Raw genomic sequence first — 23,596 nt, 5'->3', positions numbered from 1 at the left:
CCACTAGCATGTACTTATTACCTGAAATTACGTACAGCAACAATTAAAGCTTTACAGGGAAAATCATATAGCACATTATATATGTACAGTTTTACAAATATAAGTGCATTAGCAATACATACAGACTTAGTTAAAAAAATTAGGTGCAAATTGGGCAGGGGCCACAAAAACATCACATTATGAAACTTGAGTGCACATGGTCGGAACATACCATTGGAGTATAGTGAACTAAATTTCCTCTATTTTGCTTCCTTTAAAAATAGATTTAATATTCAATGCCTGCCTGAAGTCTGGAATCCACAGACATCACCAGATGCTGGGATTCTTTCAGGATAATGCTCTGCCATGCCTTTGACAGAGCCATCTTCAGTTCCTGCTGGTTCTTGGGGTGTTTTGTCTTTAGTTTTGCATTCAACAAGAGAAATGCAGCTCAATTGGATTCCACTTCTTATCCAGACCAAGTGTTAGCAATTTTAATTATTACAAAAACCACAGCAGATAAAAGCAAGATACAAAATTTAAGTTAGGAAGACAAGCTTTAATTAGACCCAACAAACATTCAAATCCTTAGTATACTGAATATTCTTTTTTCTTCCTGTTATCTTATTGTTTGATTATTCATTCATTTACTGTGAGATAATACAATTTCATTTACTATAAAGGATTTGCCACTATACAGACATTTCCTGACTAATTTTGTATTTCTCTAGCTGGCTGTCTCAGTCTGACTCTCATTTTGTATGGTTGGGGTGCAAGTGTTAGTCCAAATACAGGAGTGAAATCTGGTTCTCCTGCATCTTCAGGCCAAATGAACTGAAAGTGGCGCAGCAGGGAGACCAAGATGAGAAAAAGCTCCATGCGAGCAAGACCTTCACCCAGACACACACGAGGCCCTGCACACATAAACGCACATTAGCTTATCATGTTGACTCATTAGTGATTTGTACCTTTTATTTTAAATAAATGTTCTGTGAAGTCAAATACAAAACTGATTTTGAAATCATTTGAGTAAATGAGGTTTGGTTTATTTTTGTAGTATTCTTTACACCATCCTGAGCTCTCACCAGCAGAAAAGGGTATGAAGGCCTCTGGCTTCTCAAACTGTCCTTGCTCATTGAGGAAGTTTGATGGGTTGAACTCATGAGGAAACTTCCACTGGCCTTCCTCATTCAGCACTGAGGAGAGGTTGGGGATGATAATAGTTCCCTGAAAAAGAGTGAAACAAAAGATTTAACATGGGTAAACGAAGGTAAATTAAACCATTGTTTGAAATTGCCAATTTGAAATTGTCACCTTTGGGATGTTGTAGCCCATCAGTTCAGTATCTCTTGAGGTAGAGTGGAAAATACTCAGAGGGACAATGTTGGCAATGCGCTGAGACTCATGGATCACAGCCTGTGTGTATGGCATGTTGTGTCTGTCCTCAAAAGACGCATGAGTTTTTCCTTGTAGAACCTCGTCAATCTCCTGCTGGCATCTCTCTAGAAACAATGTTTGGCTCTATTACAAATCAAATCTACGGTATGAACCAAACATTTTAGGGTTTATGCAACAAGTAGACTTAGAATGAACTGCAATGAAGTGAAGTTCAAACCCTGAATGTCTGGGAAAACCATGAGGTAGAGGAAAGCAGTAAGGAGGGTGTTGGATGTGGTATCGGTCCCAGCTGAATGCAAGACTATAATAAACATTATTAGTTGTCCTTCATCAAAGGTGGATCCATTGCCCCTCTGTTAAAAACAAGACATCCAGTTATTCCAGAATTCAGCCACCATAGTCCTTAACATGGTTTGGTTTCATTCACATTACATATACTGCCCAGCCAAAAATAAAAGTGACCATTTGGATTGAAATAAGGAAATGTTTAAGACCCTTTGAATAATTATTGTAGTTATTAATATCAGAATCATAGTCAGAAACAGTGGCAGCTCCTGAATTTTTTTTCAGGGGGGGCAATTTTCCCCCGTTATGTCTACACGGACCGTAAATGTCCACAGGACTGAAGTAAATTGACCTAGGTAGCAAATCAATTGGCCGAACTTGTTTTTGCCTGGTAAATTCAGATATCAATATAGACAATATCTCTTCTCTCCACTAGGTGGCAATACTAAACAAGTTAAAGGTGGCAAACTAAGGTAGCCTAGTAAACTACCCACCCGCCTAGCGGCCAAAAATATTTTTGCCTACGAGTGGCAAATATTCACATTTAGTCTGGCTTGCCAGGCTAAAACTAAGGAAGATTCATTGTGAAGCCTTCAAAGCAAAACATTTGGCATCACAATCAATTAATATTACATTACTCATTTATTTTCTCATATTATTCCAGTATTCTATAATAAGTAGACACAAATTCTTAATTATAAACTTATTCTAATTTCTTCAATTCTAAAGAATGCAATTAAAGTGGCAGGATATAAATCCAAAACAAGTGTTTATTTAAGTTTTGAAAAAGATGAAGAAAAGCATAACCATCAAACAAACATGTGCAGCTTAATTATGTGTTTTTTTATATGGAATTGCACCATTTTAACAACAAATAATTCTAAAATTCTGCAGTTTTTTTCCCCAAAAATTCCTCCAGAAAGCCATGTCTTAAAAGGAAATTTAAAGTATTACAAGCATGTCAATGAACACAAAAGGCTTTAGTTATTTAGCTATATACACACAAGGTTACACAAGGTTTTGTAGTCAGTGCAACTTGGCTTAACAAGTTGGAAAAAAGGTAAGGTGCTGCTGGCTCCAATGAACACATACTGTACAATATATAAAAACTGAAAATATGCTTAATTTACACCAAGTCAGAGAGAACTTGAGGCTACTGAAATATTCCAAGCATGGCAATGTTAAACTGCCATTGGTAAAACACACACACAAAAACAACTTTTGCCTAGTAAATTCAAATATCAGATATCACTGTACAGTCTGCTGTGCTACTTCCAGGGTGGAAGAGAACGCAAGGGTAGCAAAAAAGAGCATTGACTACATCACAGCCAGCTCGCCAAGTTCTCCGGTGGTACCAGTTCTTGTTAAAACCTCTTGAGTAGGTCTTCTCCCCCTTCGTAGACACTTGCTTGATGTTTAAATATGGTCTAGGAGGTTCTAGCTGTTTGATTGCCGTTTTCTCCTCATTGGTACGACGACTAAAGGGAACTTCTTTCAGAGACGCTATCGTATTGTTGCACTCAACACTCGCGGCCATCTTCCCGCGCAAGTTGCGTTTTCCAGCCCAAAATTATGTTCTAAACCCGCCAAAATGCACTTAAAACCAAAGTTGCGTTTTCCAGCCCAAAATTATGTTCTAAACCTGCCAAAATGCACTTAAAACCAATCTGGCAACATTTGCACGGCGCAACAGGCGTATGACGTAAGCACGCTGCTTGTGCGAGCACATAAAACCTAATAGAAAATGCATTGGGAGCAGGATTTTCAAAAAAAACGTATGTACCATTAGTGTCAATGGGAGATTTTGGGGCAAATCTGAACCTGACAGAAATCGCCCCAAAAGGGCGTGGCTACACCAGGCACGACCTTAGCCTGATTGGACAATGACATTACTGTTGGTAGTAGGAGTAGATAAAAAAAAACCTTCCTCCCTGTTTGGGAGTGCGTCGCCCAAATCGCCCCTATTAACGAGCCGCCAGTGGTCAGAAATACTTTAATAATCCCAAAGGGAAATTTGATATATCTGCAGTTGCTCACACTCAAATTGAGAAAAGAAATTAGAAAATTAAACAGATATGTAAAACATATGAAAGATGTAATAATATCTAAAAAATAATACATGTAAAATATATTAAAATGTCAAATGTAAACCATATATATTGCAAATAACTATCCATCCATTATCCATAACCACTTATCCTATACAGGGTCGCAGGCAAGCTGGAGCCTATCCCAGCTGATTATGGGCGAGAGGCAGGCTACACCCTGGACAAGGTCACCAGGTCATTGCAGGGCTGACACATAGAGACAAACAACCATTCACACCTACGGTCAATTTAGAGCCACCAGTTAGCCTAACCTGCATGTCTTTGGACTGCGGGGGAAACCGGAGCACCCAGAGGAAACCCATGTAGACATGGGGAGAACATGCAAACTCCAAACTGAAAGGCCCCCTGTCAGCTGCTGGGCTCAAACCCAGGACCTTCTTGCTGTGAGGCGACAGTGTTAACCACTACAACACTGTGCTGCCCCCTGGGCATATTCTAGGAGGACAACGACAGGATTCTTTGGGCTCAAATTGTGAAAGAGTGGTTCAAGGAGCATGAGACATCATTTTCACACATGAACTGGACACCTTTATCCCATTTAAGGTATTTGGGATGTGCTGTAGATGACTTTTCAGAGTGGTTCAACACTCCTGTACAAGATCTTGGTGAAAAAATAATGCAACTCTGGATGGAAATAAATGTTGTGACATTGTATAACCTGACCAGTCAGTCAAGAGGTTAGGTCCAGCATATCCCCAAAGACTGGTCTGACCCTACCCGCCAGCCAGATCCTTTCACTCTGCTGCTACTAGTCACCTGGCCCCTCCCCCTCTCTGCTCCTGCCCAGCCTGCTCAAGACTGCTGTCTGTCCTAGCTCCCCATTGGTGGAATGACCTTCCCATCAATGTCAGAACTGCCAACTCCCTGACCACCTTCAAGCGCAGACTGAAGACCCACCTCTTCGGGCTGCACCACTCCCCTGCTTCCATGCCCACTGTGTAATTGTGTATTGGTCTTGACCAACCTAGGTTGTGTACTGTCTAGCCTGGACATGATGACTTTTGGTTAGCAGCTGGGGTTTTATTTTTCTCTATTTAGTTGCACCTTGTCAGCTCATTTGTATGGTTTACTTGTTTTCCTTGGCTATTTGTGGATTGTTGTTACGTCAACAGAATATTACACTAAGTGCTATTCTGTCACTTGTTCAGTTGGCACTAGAACTTTCTTGTTTAGAAGTTCAGCACTTCCTGGACCTGACTTTTGCACTTGTTCTACATCACTCTGGATAAGAGATAAGAGAGTCTGCTAAATGCCTGTAATGTACAGTTATATGACAAGGTTGTGAAAACAATGCCACCATGAATGTGCACCGTAATCAAAGCTAAAGGTATGCTCAAAGCTAAATGCAGCTTTTTTTGACCAGGTAGTGTAGACTCCCAGTAAAATATCACAATGATTACTTGTACAAAAGACTAATATATTAGAACTGCTACTGTATTCATGAAGACTATCTTGTGCTCATCCCAAGACTCTTATTTACAATTTATTTATATTTACCATTGTTTCAGCACTCTTAGGATTTTTTTTGCCTTTAGAGTATACAGTTATAAGTGAGTAATGATTTATAATCTAAGTATCTCTTGCCACCCAAAAAGGGTGGGTTCCCTTTTGATTCACTTTCCTCTGTTTCTTGCCACCGTCATCACTGGGTTACTGATTAGGGATCTAAGTCTACATCCAGATGTCTGTAAAGATGCTTTTTGACAATGCCAATGGTTAAAAGCCCTATACAGCTAACATTTAACTGAATTACACATGGACTGTTGGACATTCCATGAAATACCAGATCAGTCTTTATACCCACACAAACACATACCATATCTAGCTCATCCAAATAGCAGTCGACAAGGTCCCTTGGCTTTCCTGGGACTCTTGTTTTCTTGTGCTCGTCAATCAAGGTCAGTGTCATTTTTTTCAGTGAGTAAATGTTTTTAAAAGCTTTCTTAAATGGAAGAGGCAGGGATCTCACCACTGGAACTGCATCATAGAGCTACAAGAATACAAGAGGTTGTGTTGTTTATATTGTTTATAATAAAATAATTGGGACATTAATTCTTTCAGCTATTTTTAAAAATCATTACTTAGGATTAGTAAAAGTCTAAATGCAATCAGTGATCAGGTGATATAATGTCTCACCAAGGACCAAGGTCCATTAACAATCTTGTTAATTTCAGTTAACAGCGCAACATATTGTTTAAGGGTTTCATCGCCATATTCATAGCGAATACCAAACAAAACCAGGTAGATGATATTCGATGTTACATCATGGAACAAAGTCTGAGGACACAAGATCCTTCCTACAAAGAGAGAATTATTGGTCATCAACATTTAAAATGGGGCATGAAACCTTATATCGGACAGCTGTCATCAACAGGAATGTTATTAATGTTATACGATACCAGAATGTTTTTCCAATTTTGCAACAAGGTGTTTGTTTTCCTCCAGAATCCTGTTCACCATAGACTGTTTCCCCAAGCCAAAGTTCCTCAAGGTCATGAGTGCAAAACGACGATGCTCCTTCCATGCAGGACCATAATCAGCCATTACAACTCCTGTTATATTTCACTCAAGTCAGTAACTCTATTTCAGAGTCAGTACATGGCAATACTCAGGTTAGTGTCACTTTATCTGAATGTTAAATAAATGTAAAAGGAACAGAATTGCAAAAGAACTGGGCGGTCAGATAATTTTTAACTTTTTGGGAGTGGGGCAACTGATGCACCCTATTTAGTATTTAATTATTTGCTATGTCACCTTTTCCTTCAACTAAATGGCTGATTAGCACATTTTGTGGCCGTCCTGAAAAGTCTGCAGATTTGGTCACGAGAGCTTCTTTTATAGCCTTCAAACCATGAAGAACAACAGCTGGTTTTCTCCCAAGATACAGGCTGTAAATGTCTCCATAGCGCTCAGCAAACTAAAGATGAACGGAAAGCATTCATATTTTAGATCCATTAAACAGAAAGTCTAATTTTTTTAGAGACATTAAACCATTTTCAACTGTCGTTTAACTTATACCTAATTAACAAAGATGAAACTCTTCTAAATCCATATTTAAAATATGCTTATTTTTATATTTGCCCTTAACTCGGTCTTGGCAGTTGAGATTATTATTACGATAATACCTAGGGCCAAATTACTCAATTCTGATTGGTCAATCAAGGAGGGCTTTTTTCCTTAACACGGGGCCGTATTCCTGAAATGCTATTGGCTAGTTTGTTGCTTGGTTACGGTTACAAAAATTAGCAAACTTTGTCAACAAAATGGCCGACTCTGCTGACTCAGCAATGCCGTGTTTCACTATATTTGACGAAGAAATGATAAACCAATTGAAAGCTGCAAGCGAAAATGAAAATACCAAAAAAAGGACGAATTTTTGGCTTTCCGTGTTTAAGAAATGGGCCGCAGAAAGACAAATAAATGACTCTCTAGTGGCGTATGAATGCTGTGAGTTAGACAAGGTGCTGTCACAGTTTTATGCAGAAGTGAGGAAAGAAAATGGGGAAAACTACGAACCAGACTCTCTTAAAGTAATGCAGGCAGCATTGGATCGGCATCTGAGACAAGAGAAATATCCGGGATTAATCCTGAAAGATGTAAATCCTTGTATTGTGTCGCCGTGTCATGATGAAAGACGCTTTAGAAACTGATTCAAACGTGCAAGATAGTCTCGCGCCCTGATTGGTTCAGAAAGCGTGAATGACAAATATTGTGAACTTGAATGGCTTCTGAAGTATGAATTTGGCCCTATATATTATAAACAAGTAATTGTATGGTTCCTCGTAAAATTAAGGATCAATTTCACTTGTGATTTCAAAGTTTTGAAATTGCAAAACTTCGAAATCACTCATGAAATTAATTCTTAATTTTATTCAGCCCCATACGATTACCTATACTTATTATTACTATTACTACACAGGTAATGTACTAACCCCATTTCCAGAAAAGTTGGAATATTTCCCAAAATGCAATTAAAAAAATTGTGATTTGTTAATTCATGTGAACCTTTAATTAATTGACAAAGGTACAATGAAAAGATTTTAAAGAATTTTACTGACCAACTTCATTGTATTTTGCAAATATAAATGAAGTTAGAATTTGATGCCTGCAACACACTCAAAAGACATTGGGACAGAGGCATTATTACCTCACCCGGGATGGAGTCCACCAGAGGACGAGGTATTGTTTTCGGTCGGGTTTGTTCGTTTCTTTGTTTTTTTTTTGTTAACAATATTACAGGAAAACAGCTGGATCAATCTTCATGAAACTTTCAGGATAGATAAACATTGGTCTCAAATAGAACCTCCAACATTTTGAGTCATCTGATCAAGGTTACAGTGTGCTGTCATTGGATGGTTTCTTGGTTCATTTACATATGCAAAGAAAGGGGGTTTGACCACGCCCACTTTTAAACCCCATTGATAAAACTTCCCTGCTCTGTTGATTGATTATTATAAATCTCATCTCATCTCATTATCTCTAGCCGCTTTATCCTTCTACAGGGTCGCAGGCAAGCTGGAGCCTATCCCAGCTGACTATGGACGAAAGGCGGGGTACACCCTGGACAAGTCACCAGGTCATCACAGGGCTGACACATAGACACAGACAACCATTCACACTCACATTCACACCTACGGTCAATTTAGAGTCACCAGTTAACCTAACCTGCATGTCTTTGGACTGTGGGGGAAACCGGAGCACCCGGAGGAAACCCACACGGACATGGGGAGAACATGCAAACTCCGCACAGAAAGGCCCTCGCTGGCCACGGGGCTCAAACCCGGACCTTCTTGCTGTGAGGCGACAGCGCTAACCACTACACCACCGTGCCGCCATTATTATAAATAAATGGACTAGACTAAAGAAATTGCTTTCAGACATGTTTATACTTATTACAGAGGGAAAGTGCGTTCCACTGAGCTCTAGAGCCAGGCCATTTCTGGGAAATAAGAGTTTAGGTCATGGCAACAGCGTGTGTATGTCAGCCTTGGTTCAGAGGTTTCAGTTTCGAAAACTGTAAGAGATAAGAGTAGAATAATATAAAGTACAGACACTTGGTATATTTTACTTCTGTGATTTTTAAATTGCTCATTTTTGGAGTATGCTTCATTTTTTAGAGTAAATATATATATGCTATATTTACTGTATGGACATGGTTTCAGAAAACAATTTTATTTATAAGCAGTAGCCACATCAGTGGCGGCTGGTAGTCTTTCAAATAGGGGAGGCTGGTTGGTTACGATATTTCCAGATTTTAAAAGAAAAAAGAAAAAACACATCAATTTTGCCCATACTCTTGCTTCTGATCTGGCTGATTGTTGGCAGGGTCACAAACTGTGAAATAACAGGTTCTTTTGGCCCATTAGCCTACTGTCCAATATACATGATGGTGGTGTTGGGGGGGTATATTTTAACATTTTATATTTTAATATTGTGGCATGTTGTTTAAAAATTGATCATTATTGAAAGCAGCTCTTTGTCAGGAACCTCAGCAGTAACAGCAGAGTGTTCTGGAATAGGCACAAGCACTGACCTTGGGGAGCCAAACATAGAGCTGGGTGCCACACATTTCATTCAATGACACTTTCCCTATATTTTACTTATTTTGACTGAGAAATGTTTTATTGACAATTTTGATAACCCTTCACTTTTAATCCAGGTCTGTAGTGTGAAATGTTCTCGGCTGTGTTTTTGTTTAAAAATGTTTTCCAAATTGTAGCTGTGTTTAATTCATATCCAGAGAAATATATATTCCAATATACTATACTCAGCATCAACATTTTAAATAGATTCTATATTTTTGGTCCATCCATGACATATTACTAAAGTAGCCTATTTACTGTTGTTGATGTGGGTCACTTGCTGTTAGCCAATTCACTTTCTCATACCAGGAGAGCTGAAAGGAACGAGTATTATTCCCTACCTTTTTCACCAAGTCAATTTGAGGCGTTGGTCTACCCTGCTCTTTAATTTTAATTTTTTCTCGAAAGGAAGACTGGCAAATGGCTTCTCCAAAATTAAATCAACAATGCTTGGCATCCGTGCGCAGCTTTCTTGCTAGCTGACTAGCCCCCTCAAGTTCAAGTTCAGTCACTCAAATAAACAAAATTTCTGGAACTAAGATAGCAAACTTGACAACATTATATTTACACTTTATTTACAATGAAAATATATACAAACTAAAAAAGCTGGTAGAAACCGTATGTAATGAATGAAATCGAAATGTAAGCTGATCTCTTACAATACACCAGAGCACTTGTGAATCCGCATGGGACTGAACTGAAATTCACCGCTGCCTGTCTATATTTGAAACGAGCTGTCAATCAAAGAAAATATCCGGCCGCTTTCACCAATCACCAGTCTCCTCGCGGAAACTGCCATGTCCCTCCCATGTGAGGCTGGGAGTCCGGTGGGCGGGCGTTTTCGCAGTATTTGTCCAATAATCGTCTTGCATTTTGATATTGAAAAGCACATAGCTCCCAAATGCCATTGAAGTCCACTGAGGCTGGGAGTCCGGTGGGCGGGCGTTTTCACAGTATTTGTCCAATAATCATCTTGCATTTTGATATTGAAAAGCACATAGCTCCCAAATGCCATTGAAGTCCACTGAGGCTGGGCTGCATCGTGCTGTCACGAGGGGGAAAAACTCACGCACACATTAGGCGAACTGGGGAAAGTTATAACGGAATGATTTCGCACTGTAGTGGGTTGAGCACATATATTTCTATGATTCTGGATCTGAACTAGCAATGTTATAAGGTCGGCTATAACATAAGCCTAGCGCAATTCATCCTACACGATGTTCATCATTTTTAGAGGAGGCTGAGCCTCCCTCGTTGTCTTAGAGCAATCGCCCGTGAGCCACATGTACCCATAGAGTACTTATTTTTTTTCACGATATCTTCCTTCATATTCATCATAAGTGCTACCAGGTGAGGTTTGTTTTGCCTGGCAACATTTGTTACCATTGTGTTCCATCACCTTTCCTGTTAATAACACTTTCTAATTATATGGGCTCTAAGGATACTAACTGTTGCAGTTTTACAATTGAAAATTTTATCCATTCTTGCTTGATATAAGACTTCAGCTGCTCAACAGTCTGTGGTCACCACTGTCTGATTCTCCTCTTCATGATGCACCAAACATTCTCAATAGGAGACAGATCTGGACTGGCAGCAGACCAGTCAAGCACATGCACTCTGCATCTATGAAGCTACACTGTTGTAAGCCCATGCAGAATGAGGCCTGGCATTGTCTTGCTGAAATTAGCATGGACTTCCCAGCAAGAGACATCTTTTTTTTTTAAAGATTTTTTGGGGCTTTTTTTCACCTTTATCAGCTAGGACAGTGTAGAGACAGGAAATGAGCAGGAGAGAGAGGGATGGGGAGGGATTGGGAAATGACCTCGAGTCAGAATCAAACCCAGGTCTCTGGATTTATGGTATGGCGCCTTATCCACCTGAGCCACGACGCTCCGAGAGACATCTTCATGAATGTCTCTCTTTAAAATCCTAATATATGCCTCCGTGCCAATGGTACCTTTACATACATGCAACTCACCCATGCCGTGGGCACTGATGCACCCCCATCCCCCTCATAAATGCTGTCTTTTGCACCTTTCTCTGATAACAAACTGGATAGTCATGTTCACCTTCGGCACTGAGAACTCGACATCCCATTTTTCCAAAAATAAGATGAAATGAAGACTCATCTGACCACAACATACATTTCCATTGTCCATCTTAGATGAGTTCGGGCCCAGTGAAATTCACAGCATTTCTGCATAGAATTGATGAATGGCTTCCTCCTTGTGTAATACAGTTTCAGGTTCCATTTCTGGATGCAGCAGAGGACTGTGTTAAGTGACAAATGTTTTCTGAAGTATTCCCAAGCCCATCTGGCTATATTTGTCACTTTAGTATGACGGTTTCTCAGGCAGTACCACCTGAGGGCTTGAAGGTCACCCACAATCAACAGTGGTTTCCGACCTTGCCCTTTAGGCACTGAGATGTCTCCAAATTCCATGAATCTTTTCACAATATTATGTACGTAGATTTTGAAAGACCTAAAATCTTGCGTTGAGAAATTTTCTTTTTTGAATTGACTCCCATGAATTTTGGTGCAAAGGAGTGAGCCACGACCTATCCTTGCTTGCAAAGACTGATGCACCTCACCATGCTACTGTATTAAATGTACATTCATGTCAACTACTGCACAGAGTTTTATAAATGATCTCCCAGAGTTATCAACTTTGATTGGGTCATTGTCAGCCCCCGCAGAACTTGATCAGGCAACTGAACACTTAGAGTCAACGTTCTATTATACTTTACATGATGTAGCTCCTCTTAAAAGGAAAATGATCAGAGAGAAAAAATTAGCACCCTGGTATAACGATGACACTCGGACTTTAAAACAGACCACTCAAAAATTGTAACGTAAATGGCGTCAAACAAAATTGGTAGTGTTCAAATTAGCTTGGAAGGAGAGCTTCCTGAAGTATAGAAAAGCTCTTAGTGCTGCTAGATCAACATATCTCTCCTCCCTAATAGAAGATAACAAAAATAATCCTAGATTCCTATTTAATACTGTAGCAAAATTAACCAGGAATAAGTCCACTATAGACACATGCACACCTGCAGAATGTAGTAGCAATGATTTCATGAATTTTTTTAATGACAAAATTGAAAATATCCGACAAAAAATTCAAACTACTAATTTGTCACACAATGTAAGTGACCCTGTAGTTAACAATATAACTTTATTAGATCAGCAATTAGAATGTTCTACTTCCTTGTCTCCAGACCGCCAGATGGCGCAGTTTAGACTGTGTGAAACCCCTTGCGCTAGCCGCATCTCTTGCCGAGAATTTATACCCAAGTTGTCAACTCGTGACGTATGACGTGCCCTAAATGATAAAATGGTTGCACACACGTCTATCATTGCCTTTCGCTTTCTCGCCGTTGTTGAGATCAGACGTGGATGCAACACAGCTATCTTACGGAGTTGTCTCCAACAGCTGGCTCCACAGTTTTACCCTTCGGATTGGATTGAATATATCATCATCAGTTTAGAAAAGCTAGTCTTAGAAGAAGGTGAGTTATCTTTGCTGTGCAGACCCACTAGCACGCTGACTAGCATTCGCAGCTAGGTACAGTCTGATGCCCACACCCCGGCATTGGAGCACTGTACTATAATCACCTCACACTCTTGTCTGAACGTGTGCTAGTGCCCAGCCCCCGGCGCAACACATTTTCTTAAACCATAACCGACGCCGTCCCCGGCTCGGCATCGAGAGGTAAGTTCAGTTGCGTGGTGACAGACCTCTCCACTGGTCTAGCACAATCAGTAGCACGCTAGCACACAGTCCCCGGTGCAGCAGCGCAATAGTGAAACAACCACTACCTGTCCCCATTCCCCGGCGCAGCGTAGCGAAACAATAAATAAAGAGCACCTGTTTACCCGTGCCTTTTTCCGCTTCACAAGTGCAAGGTGCTCAGCCCCCAGCACCAAAACATTTGTATGGCCTCAAGCTTACAGTGAATCAGATTGGATTACAGCACTGTTAACAAGCAGTCCTCTTGTGTGTTCTCTCCATGACACATAACGTTAACTGATTGTGTGTTAATAGGCTACAATAATTAATACAATAACATTAACACAACTGGTAAGTATGGCCTGGTGTGTTGTGTGTGGTACACCCATGGAAGTGGAAGAGCCACATGATCGCTGCCCCAGCTGCCTGGGAATTAATCATCTCAGAGAGGCTATGACTGATCCATGTGTGCATTGTAGCCTGCTCTCCATACAACAATGGCAGGCACGATTAGCAGGCATTGATGGAAAAGAGGACTGCCTTCTCTCTTCTCCTCCAGCTCAGGAGCGTGCAGGTAAGCGCCCAGTGGCTACGCGCCCAGTGGCTTCGCATGCTCCCCCAAAAGTGAAAAAGCCCAAACGTTCACAGGAGCTGACACGCAGGGTAGAGCAATTGACAGAGAGTGTTGCACAGATAAGAGAGATGCTTATTAGTATGCATTCACAACATGCATCACAGCCTGGCTCTCAGACAGAGGATGAGGCCCCTCTGCCTGCTTCACAGCCAATCCTGCCTCCATCTCTTTTTTTTCTCTTTCATTTTTTTCTCTCCGTGCTTTCACAGAAGGTGGTTGCATTTTTCTCTGCTCTCCCTCTCCCTCCTTTTTTCCCTGCTTGTGCTCTTTTGTCTCTTCTTGTCTGTCTATACTTTTGAGAGACTCTCTCCGCATTGCTCTCTAAACTAAAAAAAAATCATGGAATTGATAAACTGGCCTCCTAACGAAATTGACACAGTTTTCTCGATGAGAAGCCTGGGTTCGGGGGAACCTGCCTGTCCTGCCAGAACGTTCGCAGCTGGTTACACGATGGATGCGTGGGAGCGGTGGCGGGTCGTGTGCCTGGCGATTCTTTCTGTGGAGGACATTGAAGACATCTACCTATTCGGAACCATGATTACAGGACTTTTATTGATTGGATTAGGCATTGCCCTCGTTTATCGAGGAAATCAGACAATGGTGACAGCTGTTCAAAGCCCCATAAAGCTGCCCGATATGATTGAAGCAGTGGGCAGAGCTGTCGGCACTCAGACTATGGCTATTCAGAACTTGAACCACAACATGGATGACATCATGGAGAAGCTTTCGGCTTTGCAAAGGAAAAGTTTTTCGGAGACCAAATTGGACAATATGGACAGAATGGACAGAAATGAACGAACAGAGCAGACGTGCATAAAATGCGTCTGCTCGCCCCAAGACCAAACAATCCCAATCTTATCTATTTTTGGCTCCCTGAGACAGCACCAGCTTCGGCCAAGGCCGTTGCTGAGACAACATCTCCCCCTGAAGGTCACTGCTGTGAGACGCTCTCACATTCCTCACGTTTCTTCCCCCACTTCCTGCGGTCGCCGCTTTCACCCCCAGTGTGACAAGCGAGTGCGTGACCAGTGTGGACCCGGCGCAGTGGGGGGGCGAAAGGGGGCGTCGCCCCCTCGTGGCTACAGCCCCGCCCCCTCAACGGAGACTCAGATCACTTAATTGTTTTCTTATGAAAATATAATGCATTATAGACATAAATAGCGTAAGAATATGTGTCGTTGACGTCACCCCCCATGCAGCGGAGGTGAAAATTCATCACTTCAGAGTGCTTTGTCCCCTACACGCCTAAACTGGGATCGTGGATTAAGTGGTTAGCGTTGACTCAGTGCGAGTCAGGAAGGCTATTACTGGTGCAGCCGTGGGGTCTGTTGATTTTTTTTAATTATGATTTTGGCCGCTGAGCCAAGTACCTTAGACTTGCACTGATGTTTTGTTTTCATGCCGCGGAGCTATTTGTATGTATTTTAAATTTAAAGGACTTGCCTGTAGGTTTGTGTGTGTTGTTTTATGTTTGGCATCTTTCCGGTTGTACCGCGTGTCTGTGAGAAAATTGGAGGGGAGGGTTAACAGGTGGGCACGGGAGTTGATAAAGTGCAACTGCCCTGGTAATATGTCACATGATTTTCCTGTACTAAAGCAACCTTCGGGGCCGTGGTTTTGTGGTTGGCACAGTTAATTGTTTGAAACACGTTGTCAGACCACCATCACTACTACACACTATATGAAAAATATTTGCCCCCTTGCGATTTCTAATTGCCCCCTTAGTAAACTGTTCCTGGCGCCGGGCCTGGACCAGCACCCTCATGGCTGCAGGAGCGGACGGCTGCTTGCTTGCGCTGGGTTACCTCTACCTCCTCCCCTCCCCCCTCCCCCCACCCCTGATCGCCCCCCCTTCCCCCCAAGTCCCGTGTTTTCATGTTGTAAAGTGTATTTGTGTTTTTTGTGCTTATGTGCTGAGGGTTTTTTTAATGTTCCCACACTGTACTCCTCACAGGAGCATAGCGTGGGGGTTGCTTTTTTCTCCTCTCCTTTCCTCATGTTCTCTGTAATTTTTCTTTTTTCCCCCTGTCTTCCTGTCCTGTCTGTTCTGTCCTGTCTGTCCTGTCCCTCTGTTAATATGTGTGTGTATGTATGTATGTATGTATGTATGTATGTATGTATGTATGTAAGGACAGGTTGATGGTCAATTTAACTGGTACAGTGATAATAAAGGGTTCATTCATTCATCTCCCCTACACAGAGAGGAGGATACGGTTTCTCTTGCTGCCACAGATAGCTTGTTTCCTTTAGGCAGAGATTTTTCATTCCCAGATGACCATGTTGCCTTCCACTCTCCTGCTACAGACAGTGGCTGGGAGTCAGAGGACAAGCCAGAATCATCAGTGGTCAATGCCACTCTAGCAGGAACCATTCGAATGGCCCTGGCAAAGCTTAACATAGAACCTCTTCCTCAGAGTCTGGTACAGACAAACCATCTTTGCCACTTATCCACACACAGCAATGATCTCTTTGTCCCTCACTGCGAGGACTTTGTTAAGATGTTTACTGAGGCACTAAAGGAGGCAAATACCAGCAGAATGGACCATCCCTCTAGACTGTTGGCTTCCATGGCAAACCCAGGCTCTGTAGGCCTGGGCCCCATGCCACCGGTGGAGTCAGCAGTGGTGTCACTGGTTGCCCCACCTGATGAAGCCCTTCATGCTGACCCACGGTGCCCTAGCCCAGAGTGCAGACGCACTGACAATTTGGTGTGTAGAGCTTATAACACTCAGGCTACAATGGGGTGGGTCCTGAATACCATGGCCCATCTACTACTTGCTTTGCAGACAATCCTACAGCCAACCTCAGATGCGGCTGCCTCTGAGTTGATAGACACTGCTCTTCAGGGCGTGGGGGCAATGACTAAGCAGTGTGGTAAGTCTATGGGACTGCTACTCCAAGCCCGCAGGCAGATCTGGGTAGCACAGTCCCCTCTTCCTGATGCAGCTAGGAATGTCTTGCGCCAACTACCCTTGGCCCCTGGGCAGGTGTTTGGCCCAGCAGTGCAAGAGGCTCTAAACCACCGCCAACTTGCTTCTGAAACACGCTCCCAACATATGAAACCGAGACCTGCTTTCAGACGACCTCAGGCATTGCCACCACCTACCTTTCGCAGCACCCCTTTCTATCGCCACCATACAGCAGCAGCCTTCCAGCAGCCTCAGCGGAGGCAAACAGAATATGGCTTTCCCCACCGCAGAACACGTGGCAGACCCCCTACCTCTTTTCCAAGGGCAACTCACAGCCATTCCCCCAAAGCTGCACACCGCCCACAGTCACGAGACTGATGGTGTGCGGCCGGTGGCAGGGCGTTTTACTCCTCAACAACTGGAGTACTGGGGCTCAACAATGCCAAACCTGTGGGTCCTGAACACCCTCAAAGGTGGCTATCGCCTTCAATTTCACCACCGGCCTCCTCTAAACTTAGGGCTCAAAGCCCGGGAACACGTTCTGCCCTACTATCGGAAATTCAGTCCCTCTTTTTTTTTTAAAGATTTTTTGGGGGGCTTTTTTCACCTTTATTGGACAGGACAATGCAGAGACAGGAAACGAGTGGGAGAGAGAGATGGGGAGGGACTGGGAAACAACCCCGGGTCAGAATCGAACCCAGGTCTCTGGATCCATGGCATGGCACCCCATCCACCTGAGCCACGATGCCCCGAAATTCAGTCCCTCTTAAACAAAGATGCCATAGAAGAAATAGACCCCCAGACACATCGGGGTGTGTTCTCCACCTACTTCATGGTACCCAAGAAAGATGGCGGGCTCCGGCCAATACTAGACCTACGCCATCTAAACACTTACCTCAAGCAGCTGCCCTTTCGTACTTCGGACGTGCTCCACTCAGTGGAGACAGGAGACTGGTTCATTACGGTGGATCTATGAGACGTGTATTTTCACGTACCCATTTATCCTCAGCATCGTCTCTTCCTTCATTTCCATTTCGAAGGTCACTCGTTGCAGTTCAAGGTGCTTCCTTTTGGGCTATCACTGGCCCCCCGGGTCTTTACCAGGTGCATGCGCGAGGCCCTGTCTCCATTACATCACCAGGACATCCATGTCCTACCCTATCTGGATGACTGGCTGCTTTATGCACGGTCCCCAGAGCAAGCGCGTGCGAATGCTCAGATACTACTCAATCATGTTTCAGCTCTCGGTTTGACGGTGAACTTCGAGAAGAGCACACTGGAACCGACTCAGACCATCGACTTCATAGGCATTCACCTGAATGCAAGCGTGCCTGACTCAGGGAAGAATTCGCAACATACTGGGGCTGGCCACACGAGTCCGGTCGAGTCAGACCGTCCACTATGGCCTGCTGCTGTGTCTTGCAGGTATGTTGGCGGCTGCAACACCTGTTATTACATTAGGCAGGCTTCATCTCCTGCCTTTTCAATCACGGCTGAGGGCCAAGAGACTCTCAGCTCAGACCCAAAAAGCATGTGCTGGTGTCGATGATACCAAAGGGCGTTGCCTCCCTGAAGCAGTGGGCACTGAGATCTTTTCTTCTGAGGGGAGTCACACTGGGACCACCCCCAGCTCAGAGGGAGGTCATCATCATGGATGCCAGTCAACAAGGCTGGGGCGGAGTGTGGAATCACCAGGGGATTCATGGTGTGTGGCAGGACAGGTTCCGGTCCTGCCACATAAACTACCTGGAACTGCGGGCTGTCTGGCTGATGCTATAGCACTTCAGAGGACAGCTGGAATGCAATCGTGTCCTTATTTGGTCGGACAACACTCCAACAGTATATCACATCAACCACCGGGGGAGACGAAGTCCTCCTTGCTGAACACCCTAACCAGGCAGATCTGGCTGTGAGCGGATGCACACCTGCTATCTCTGAGGGTGATACATGTGCCCGGGAAGAAGAATTGTGTAAGGGACACTCTCTCAGGGCGCCTGAACAAGGAGGTAGTTCAGATGATTTGGAAAACAGACGGGCAAGCGGAGGTGGACCTATTTGCCACCAGAGAGACGACCCACTGTCCAAAGTGGTTCTCACTGCGGGGCAAGCCTAGGTCCCTGGGGCAGGATGCATTTGCCCATCAGTGGCCAAACCTGAGGCTGTATGCGCTCCCTCCATTCCCACTGATATGGCAGATACTTGAGCGCATACGGACAACCAACCAGCCTGTGATTCTGGTCGCACCATACCATGTATACAGTCCCTGGTTTTATCTTCTGAAAGCACTGTTCACAGGTCCACCCAGCCCTCTACCAGTCAAGACAGACCTGCAGAGACTGAAGCTCTGGGTCTGGCCCTTGGGGGCTCATCCTGCATACTGGAATGTTCACAGGGGCTCAGGAACACTCTTCTAAATGCTCGTTCTCCATCTACATGCCTGTTGTATAGTGGCAGATGGAAATATTATTCAGCATGGTGTTCTGAACGCTGTACTGACCCAGTGGCAAGTACTTTGAAGAACATTTTGGAATTTCTGCAGGGCCTTTTGGAGGCTGGTCACTCTGCATCGACCCTGAGAGGATATGTGGCTATGATGTCAGCCTACAGGGGTCCAATTGATGGGCACCCTGTCGGGGCACATAAGATGATTGTGACCTTCCTGAAAGGTGCAAAACGTTTGAATCCACCTCTCCAAATGCGTCGTACCTCAGTGGGACCTCCATGTTGTGTTGAACAGTCTCTGTAGCCCTCCATACTCCACAACACTCTGGGGAGTGTTGACATTAAGTGGCTTTCAATGAAGACTGCTTTCCTGATTGCAGTGGCCTCAGCAAAAAGGGTAAGTGAGCTGCAAGCACTCTCCGTCAGCCCACTGTGTCTGCAGTGGGGGCCAGAGATCTCACGAGTAACATTGTGGCCAAACCCTACTTTTCTACCTAAAGTGTTGGGTCCAGATTTTGTTAACAGCCCTCTGATTATTCCTGCTTTGGATCCTTCAGATACGGTAATACACTGAACATGGACCTTTGTCCTGTTAGGGCACTTAGGCAGTATGTGACAGCCACAGCAGACTGGCGAACCACTGACCAATTGTTTGTGTGCTTCAGTGACAGATGTAAAGGAGCGGCCTTGTCTAAGGATAGGTTGGCTCATTGAATTACAGACACTATATCTTACGCTTATTCTTCTACAGGCCATGACATACCGACGGTAGTGAAATGTCACTCCACTTGTTCTGTGTCTACCTCTTGGGCTGCCCTGAATGGTGTGAGTCTATTGGATATTTGTTCGGCCGCAACCTGGACGTCAGCCTGCACATTTTCCAGGTTCTACAGGATAAATGTTGCTACTAGTTCTTCATCATGCATGCAAGCTGTGTTTAGTGCTGCTCCATCTGTTCATTAGCTGTGGACAACAGCAGTTCCTTTCATGGGAGGTGTGAGCTTTACAGCCTCCACCAGTTCTTGATTGTTACAAATGCAATAATAGAAGTGTAACTAATCTGACTTGTTCAATAAAGTGAAGTCAGTAACATAACACTAGTCTGTGGTGGGTTTTTTTTTTCCTTTGTTATGTCTTATGTATTAGTTGGGGCCTCGTGACAGCTTGGACATAAGTCTTCCACACAGTCTAAACTGCGCCATCTGGCGGTCTGGAGACAAGGAAGTAGAATGCTGGTTACGTAGGTAACCGTGGTTCTATGACTGGTGGAAGACCGCCAGATAGACCAGTCACTCGGGACTCTGGTTCTGGCGAGAAAGGCTCCAGGCAATGATAGACGTGCGTGCTACTGTTTTATCATTTAGGGCACGTCATACGTCACGAGTTGACAACTTGGGTATAAATTCTCGGCAAGAGATGCGGCTAGTGCAAGGGGTTTCACACAGTCTAAACTGCGCCATCTGGCGGTCTTCCACCAGTCGTAGAACCATGGTTACCCAGCGTTTTACTCCCCTTGGAGAAATCGAATTACTTTCGTTAATCTCCGCATCAAAATCCTCAACTTGTGTACTAGATCCCTTACCTACACATCTATTCAAACAGATAATTGGATAGGATATAACAGGACATATACCTGAAATAATTGAACAGCTTCTAAAAATAATATATTCTTCTCTTAGGATTGGCTATGTACCCAAATCCTTCAAACTTGCAGCTATCAAACCCCTGATTAAAAAACCTGACCTTGATCCCTGTCAGCTGTCCAATTATCAGCCAATATCAAACCTCCCCTTTATCTCCAAGATCCTTGAAAAAGCTGTGGCACAGCAGTTATGCTCATATTTACATAGGAATAACATCCATGAAATGTATCAGTCAGGATTTAGACCTCATCATAGCACAGAGACAGCTCTGGTTAAAGTAGTAAACGACCTACTGTTGGCATCTGATCAGGGCTGTGTCTCGCTGCTTGTGTTGCTTGACCTTAGAGCAGCATTTAATACCACTGATCATTCCATTTTTCTGGATAGACTAGAAAATGCTGTGGGAGTTAAGGGAACGGCCCTCTCCTGCCTCAGCTCTTATTTAACTGATCGCTATCAGTATGTTGATGGAAATGGTGATTTTTCTAGACCTACTGAGGTAAAGTTTGGTGTTCCACAAAGTTCTGTCTTGGGTCCACTGCTTTTTTCTTTATATATATATATATGTTACCTCTGGGTGATATTATTCATAAACATGGTATTAGTTTCCACTGTTATGCTGATGACACACAGTTGTATGTTTCTGCAAAACCAGATGAGAGACACCAGCTTAATAAAATTGAGGAATGTGTAAATGACAGACACTGGATGCTTATTAACTTCCTTCTGCTTAACTCTGACAAGCCTGAAGTACTTATACTAGGACCACATGCAGCTAGAAGTAAGTGTTCTGATTACATAGTAACTCTGGATGGCCTTTTTGTTTCTTCACATGCAGCAGTAAAAGACCTCAGGGTGATTACTGACCCCAGTCTTTCATTTGAAACTCACATTGATAACATTACCTGGATAGCTTTCTTTCATCTCAGAAATATTGCTGAGATAAGAAATTTAATGTCACTGCATGATGCAGAAAAACTAGTTCATGCTTTCGTTCCCTCCAGGTTGGATTATTATAATGCCTTACTGTCTAGATGTTCCAATAAGTGCATAAACAAGGTCCAGTTAGTTCAAAATGCAGCAGCAAGACTTCTTACTAGAACTAGAAAAGATGACCACATCACCCCTGTCTTATCCACACTGCATTGGCTCCCAATCAAATTTCGTATTGATTCTAAAATACTACTGTTGACCTTTAAACCACTGAATGGTCTCACGCCACAGTACCTGAGCAAACTTCTGGGCCTTTATGACCCGCCACGCCTACTTAGATCAAAAGGTGCAGGCTATCTGCTGGTACCTCATATAGTGAAGGCTACATCAGGGGGGCGGAGCCTTTTCTTACAAAGCCCGATAGTTATAGAACAGCCTTCCAAGTAGTGTTCGGGAATCGGACACAGTCTCAGCGTTTAAATCTTGGCTGAAAACATATCTGTTTAGTCAAGCCTTTTGTTAATAGTGCTTAGGAGGTAAAGGAGTAGCTCTAGAGGGTCCTCAGACATGGAGCGTTTTGGTAAACTGGGATGTATGAATGCTGTCAGTCCTCCACTCGCTTGCTCACTCGAGTTTTTTGACAGTGTAGTGGCTGCTGCTTTATGCCCCGGGGCTCTCCCCTTTTAGTTATGCTGTCATAGTTAGTTTTGCTGGAGTCCCTGCTTGCACTCAGTGCAAAATGTATACTGTTTCTATTTATTCAGGTGACAATGGGCATACCTAACAACGTGTGTTTTCTCTCTCTTCCCCCCTGTGAGAAGGTAGCTCTCCCCTTCTCACAAGTGTAGTGTTTTATAGATTTTATGGTGTTTATATATGAATTATGGACATTTGTGGACTTTTTCCTTCTTTGATTAACTGTGTGTATTATGGTAGCACCGCGAGACAAGGAGGGGCTACAAGAGACATTGAACGCCTGCATGCATGCATACACACACACACTACACATATGCTACCCACATACACACAGCTTTTAAAGTTTGCCTACACTATTTGCAGCATAAAAGTTGTCTCCAGTTGACCTACAGCCCTCAGGTATGTGTTCCCAAACTCATTGTTCGTCATGTTGCATTACCCCCATCATTAAAAACAATTAGCGCTTGTCGCGCTAACAAACAAACCAGCCATAACACAGATATCTCCGTGCCAAGCATTTAGTCTAACATCTCCGGCATTAGGGTGAGGTACCCACTCTCATGCAACACTTTACACCCATATAGCCGTCTAAATCTCCGGTTCATTCATGTGCACAAACGCCATACTCGCCTCATGTTTCCTCCATGCTCTGTCACCATAGCTGTACTGCCAAACGGAAGTGCGCGCCGCATTTGTAGTATTTCTCCAATCATCGTGACTTTGGGTAAGGGGGGGAAATGTTTGTGAAGGGGGTGTGAAAGTGCATGTTGTGTTTGTAGTCTTTTCTGGTGTGTCAAAATATGTATCACATTTGTAAATAGTGTTTATAATGTGTGTGGTTTATGTTTGGGTTATATGGTATTGTTTTGTATGTGTTAGATTTTGTTTAACTGAGTGTATTTACCTGTCAGTTAGAGTGGTATGGGCCAATTATCCTATTACTCAATGATTGGTCCAATTTTGAGGGAATGGATGGGTGTATTTAAACTCCGCTCATTTTGCAGTTGGGGTGTGTGTGTAGGGAGGAGCTGTTTACCGGAGAGAGCTGTGTAGTCTTGTCACTAAGTGATTTTGAAGCCTAGTATTTTGATTTTGTGTTTAGTATTTTTGTATTGTTATTTTAAATACTTCCCGAGCTTTATTATTTTTGGACATTTTGGTTTGCTGGTTCTTTCTGTCATCGAGAGGAACCAGCTGAGGTGGCTCGGGCATCTTTTTCGGATGCCTCCTGGACGCCTCCCTGGGGAGGTGTTCCA

General features: G+C 43.3%; 1 protein-coding gene across 1 annotated transcript in view; it reads right to left on the bottom strand.

Moving 5' to 3' along the window:
* Nucleotides 1-690: 690 nt before the first annotated feature.
* The window catches only part of LOC132889943 (cytochrome P450 2D3-like), a 31,188-nt gene continuing 8,282 nt past the window's right edge, over nt 691-23,596 (bottom strand). The window contains exons 3-10 of the mRNA XM_060926751.1: nt 6,525-6,687; nt 6,170-6,322; nt 5,907-6,067; nt 5,587-5,760; nt 1,595-1,730; nt 1,294-1,481; nt 1,065-1,206; nt 691-893 (exon numbers count right to left, since the gene is read on the bottom strand). Of these exons, the coding sequence (XP_060782734.1) occupies nt 691-893; nt 1,065-1,206; nt 1,294-1,481; nt 1,595-1,730; nt 5,587-5,760; nt 5,907-6,067; nt 6,170-6,322; nt 6,525-6,687 (1,320 nt within the window). The remainder of the gene's footprint in view (nt 894-1,064; nt 1,207-1,293; nt 1,482-1,594; nt 1,731-5,586; nt 5,761-5,906; nt 6,068-6,169; nt 6,323-6,524; nt 6,688-23,596) is intronic.

Source organism: Neoarius graeffei, chromosome 8, assembly GCF_027579695.1.
Source record: "Neoarius graeffei isolate fNeoGra1 chromosome 8, fNeoGra1.pri, whole genome shotgun sequence".
Classification (NCBI taxonomy): Eukaryota; Metazoa; Chordata; class Actinopteri; order Siluriformes; family Ariidae; genus Neoarius; species Neoarius graeffei.
Note: the sequence above shows the minus strand (reverse complement) of the source record. Positions and strands in the feature narration are given on the sequence as shown.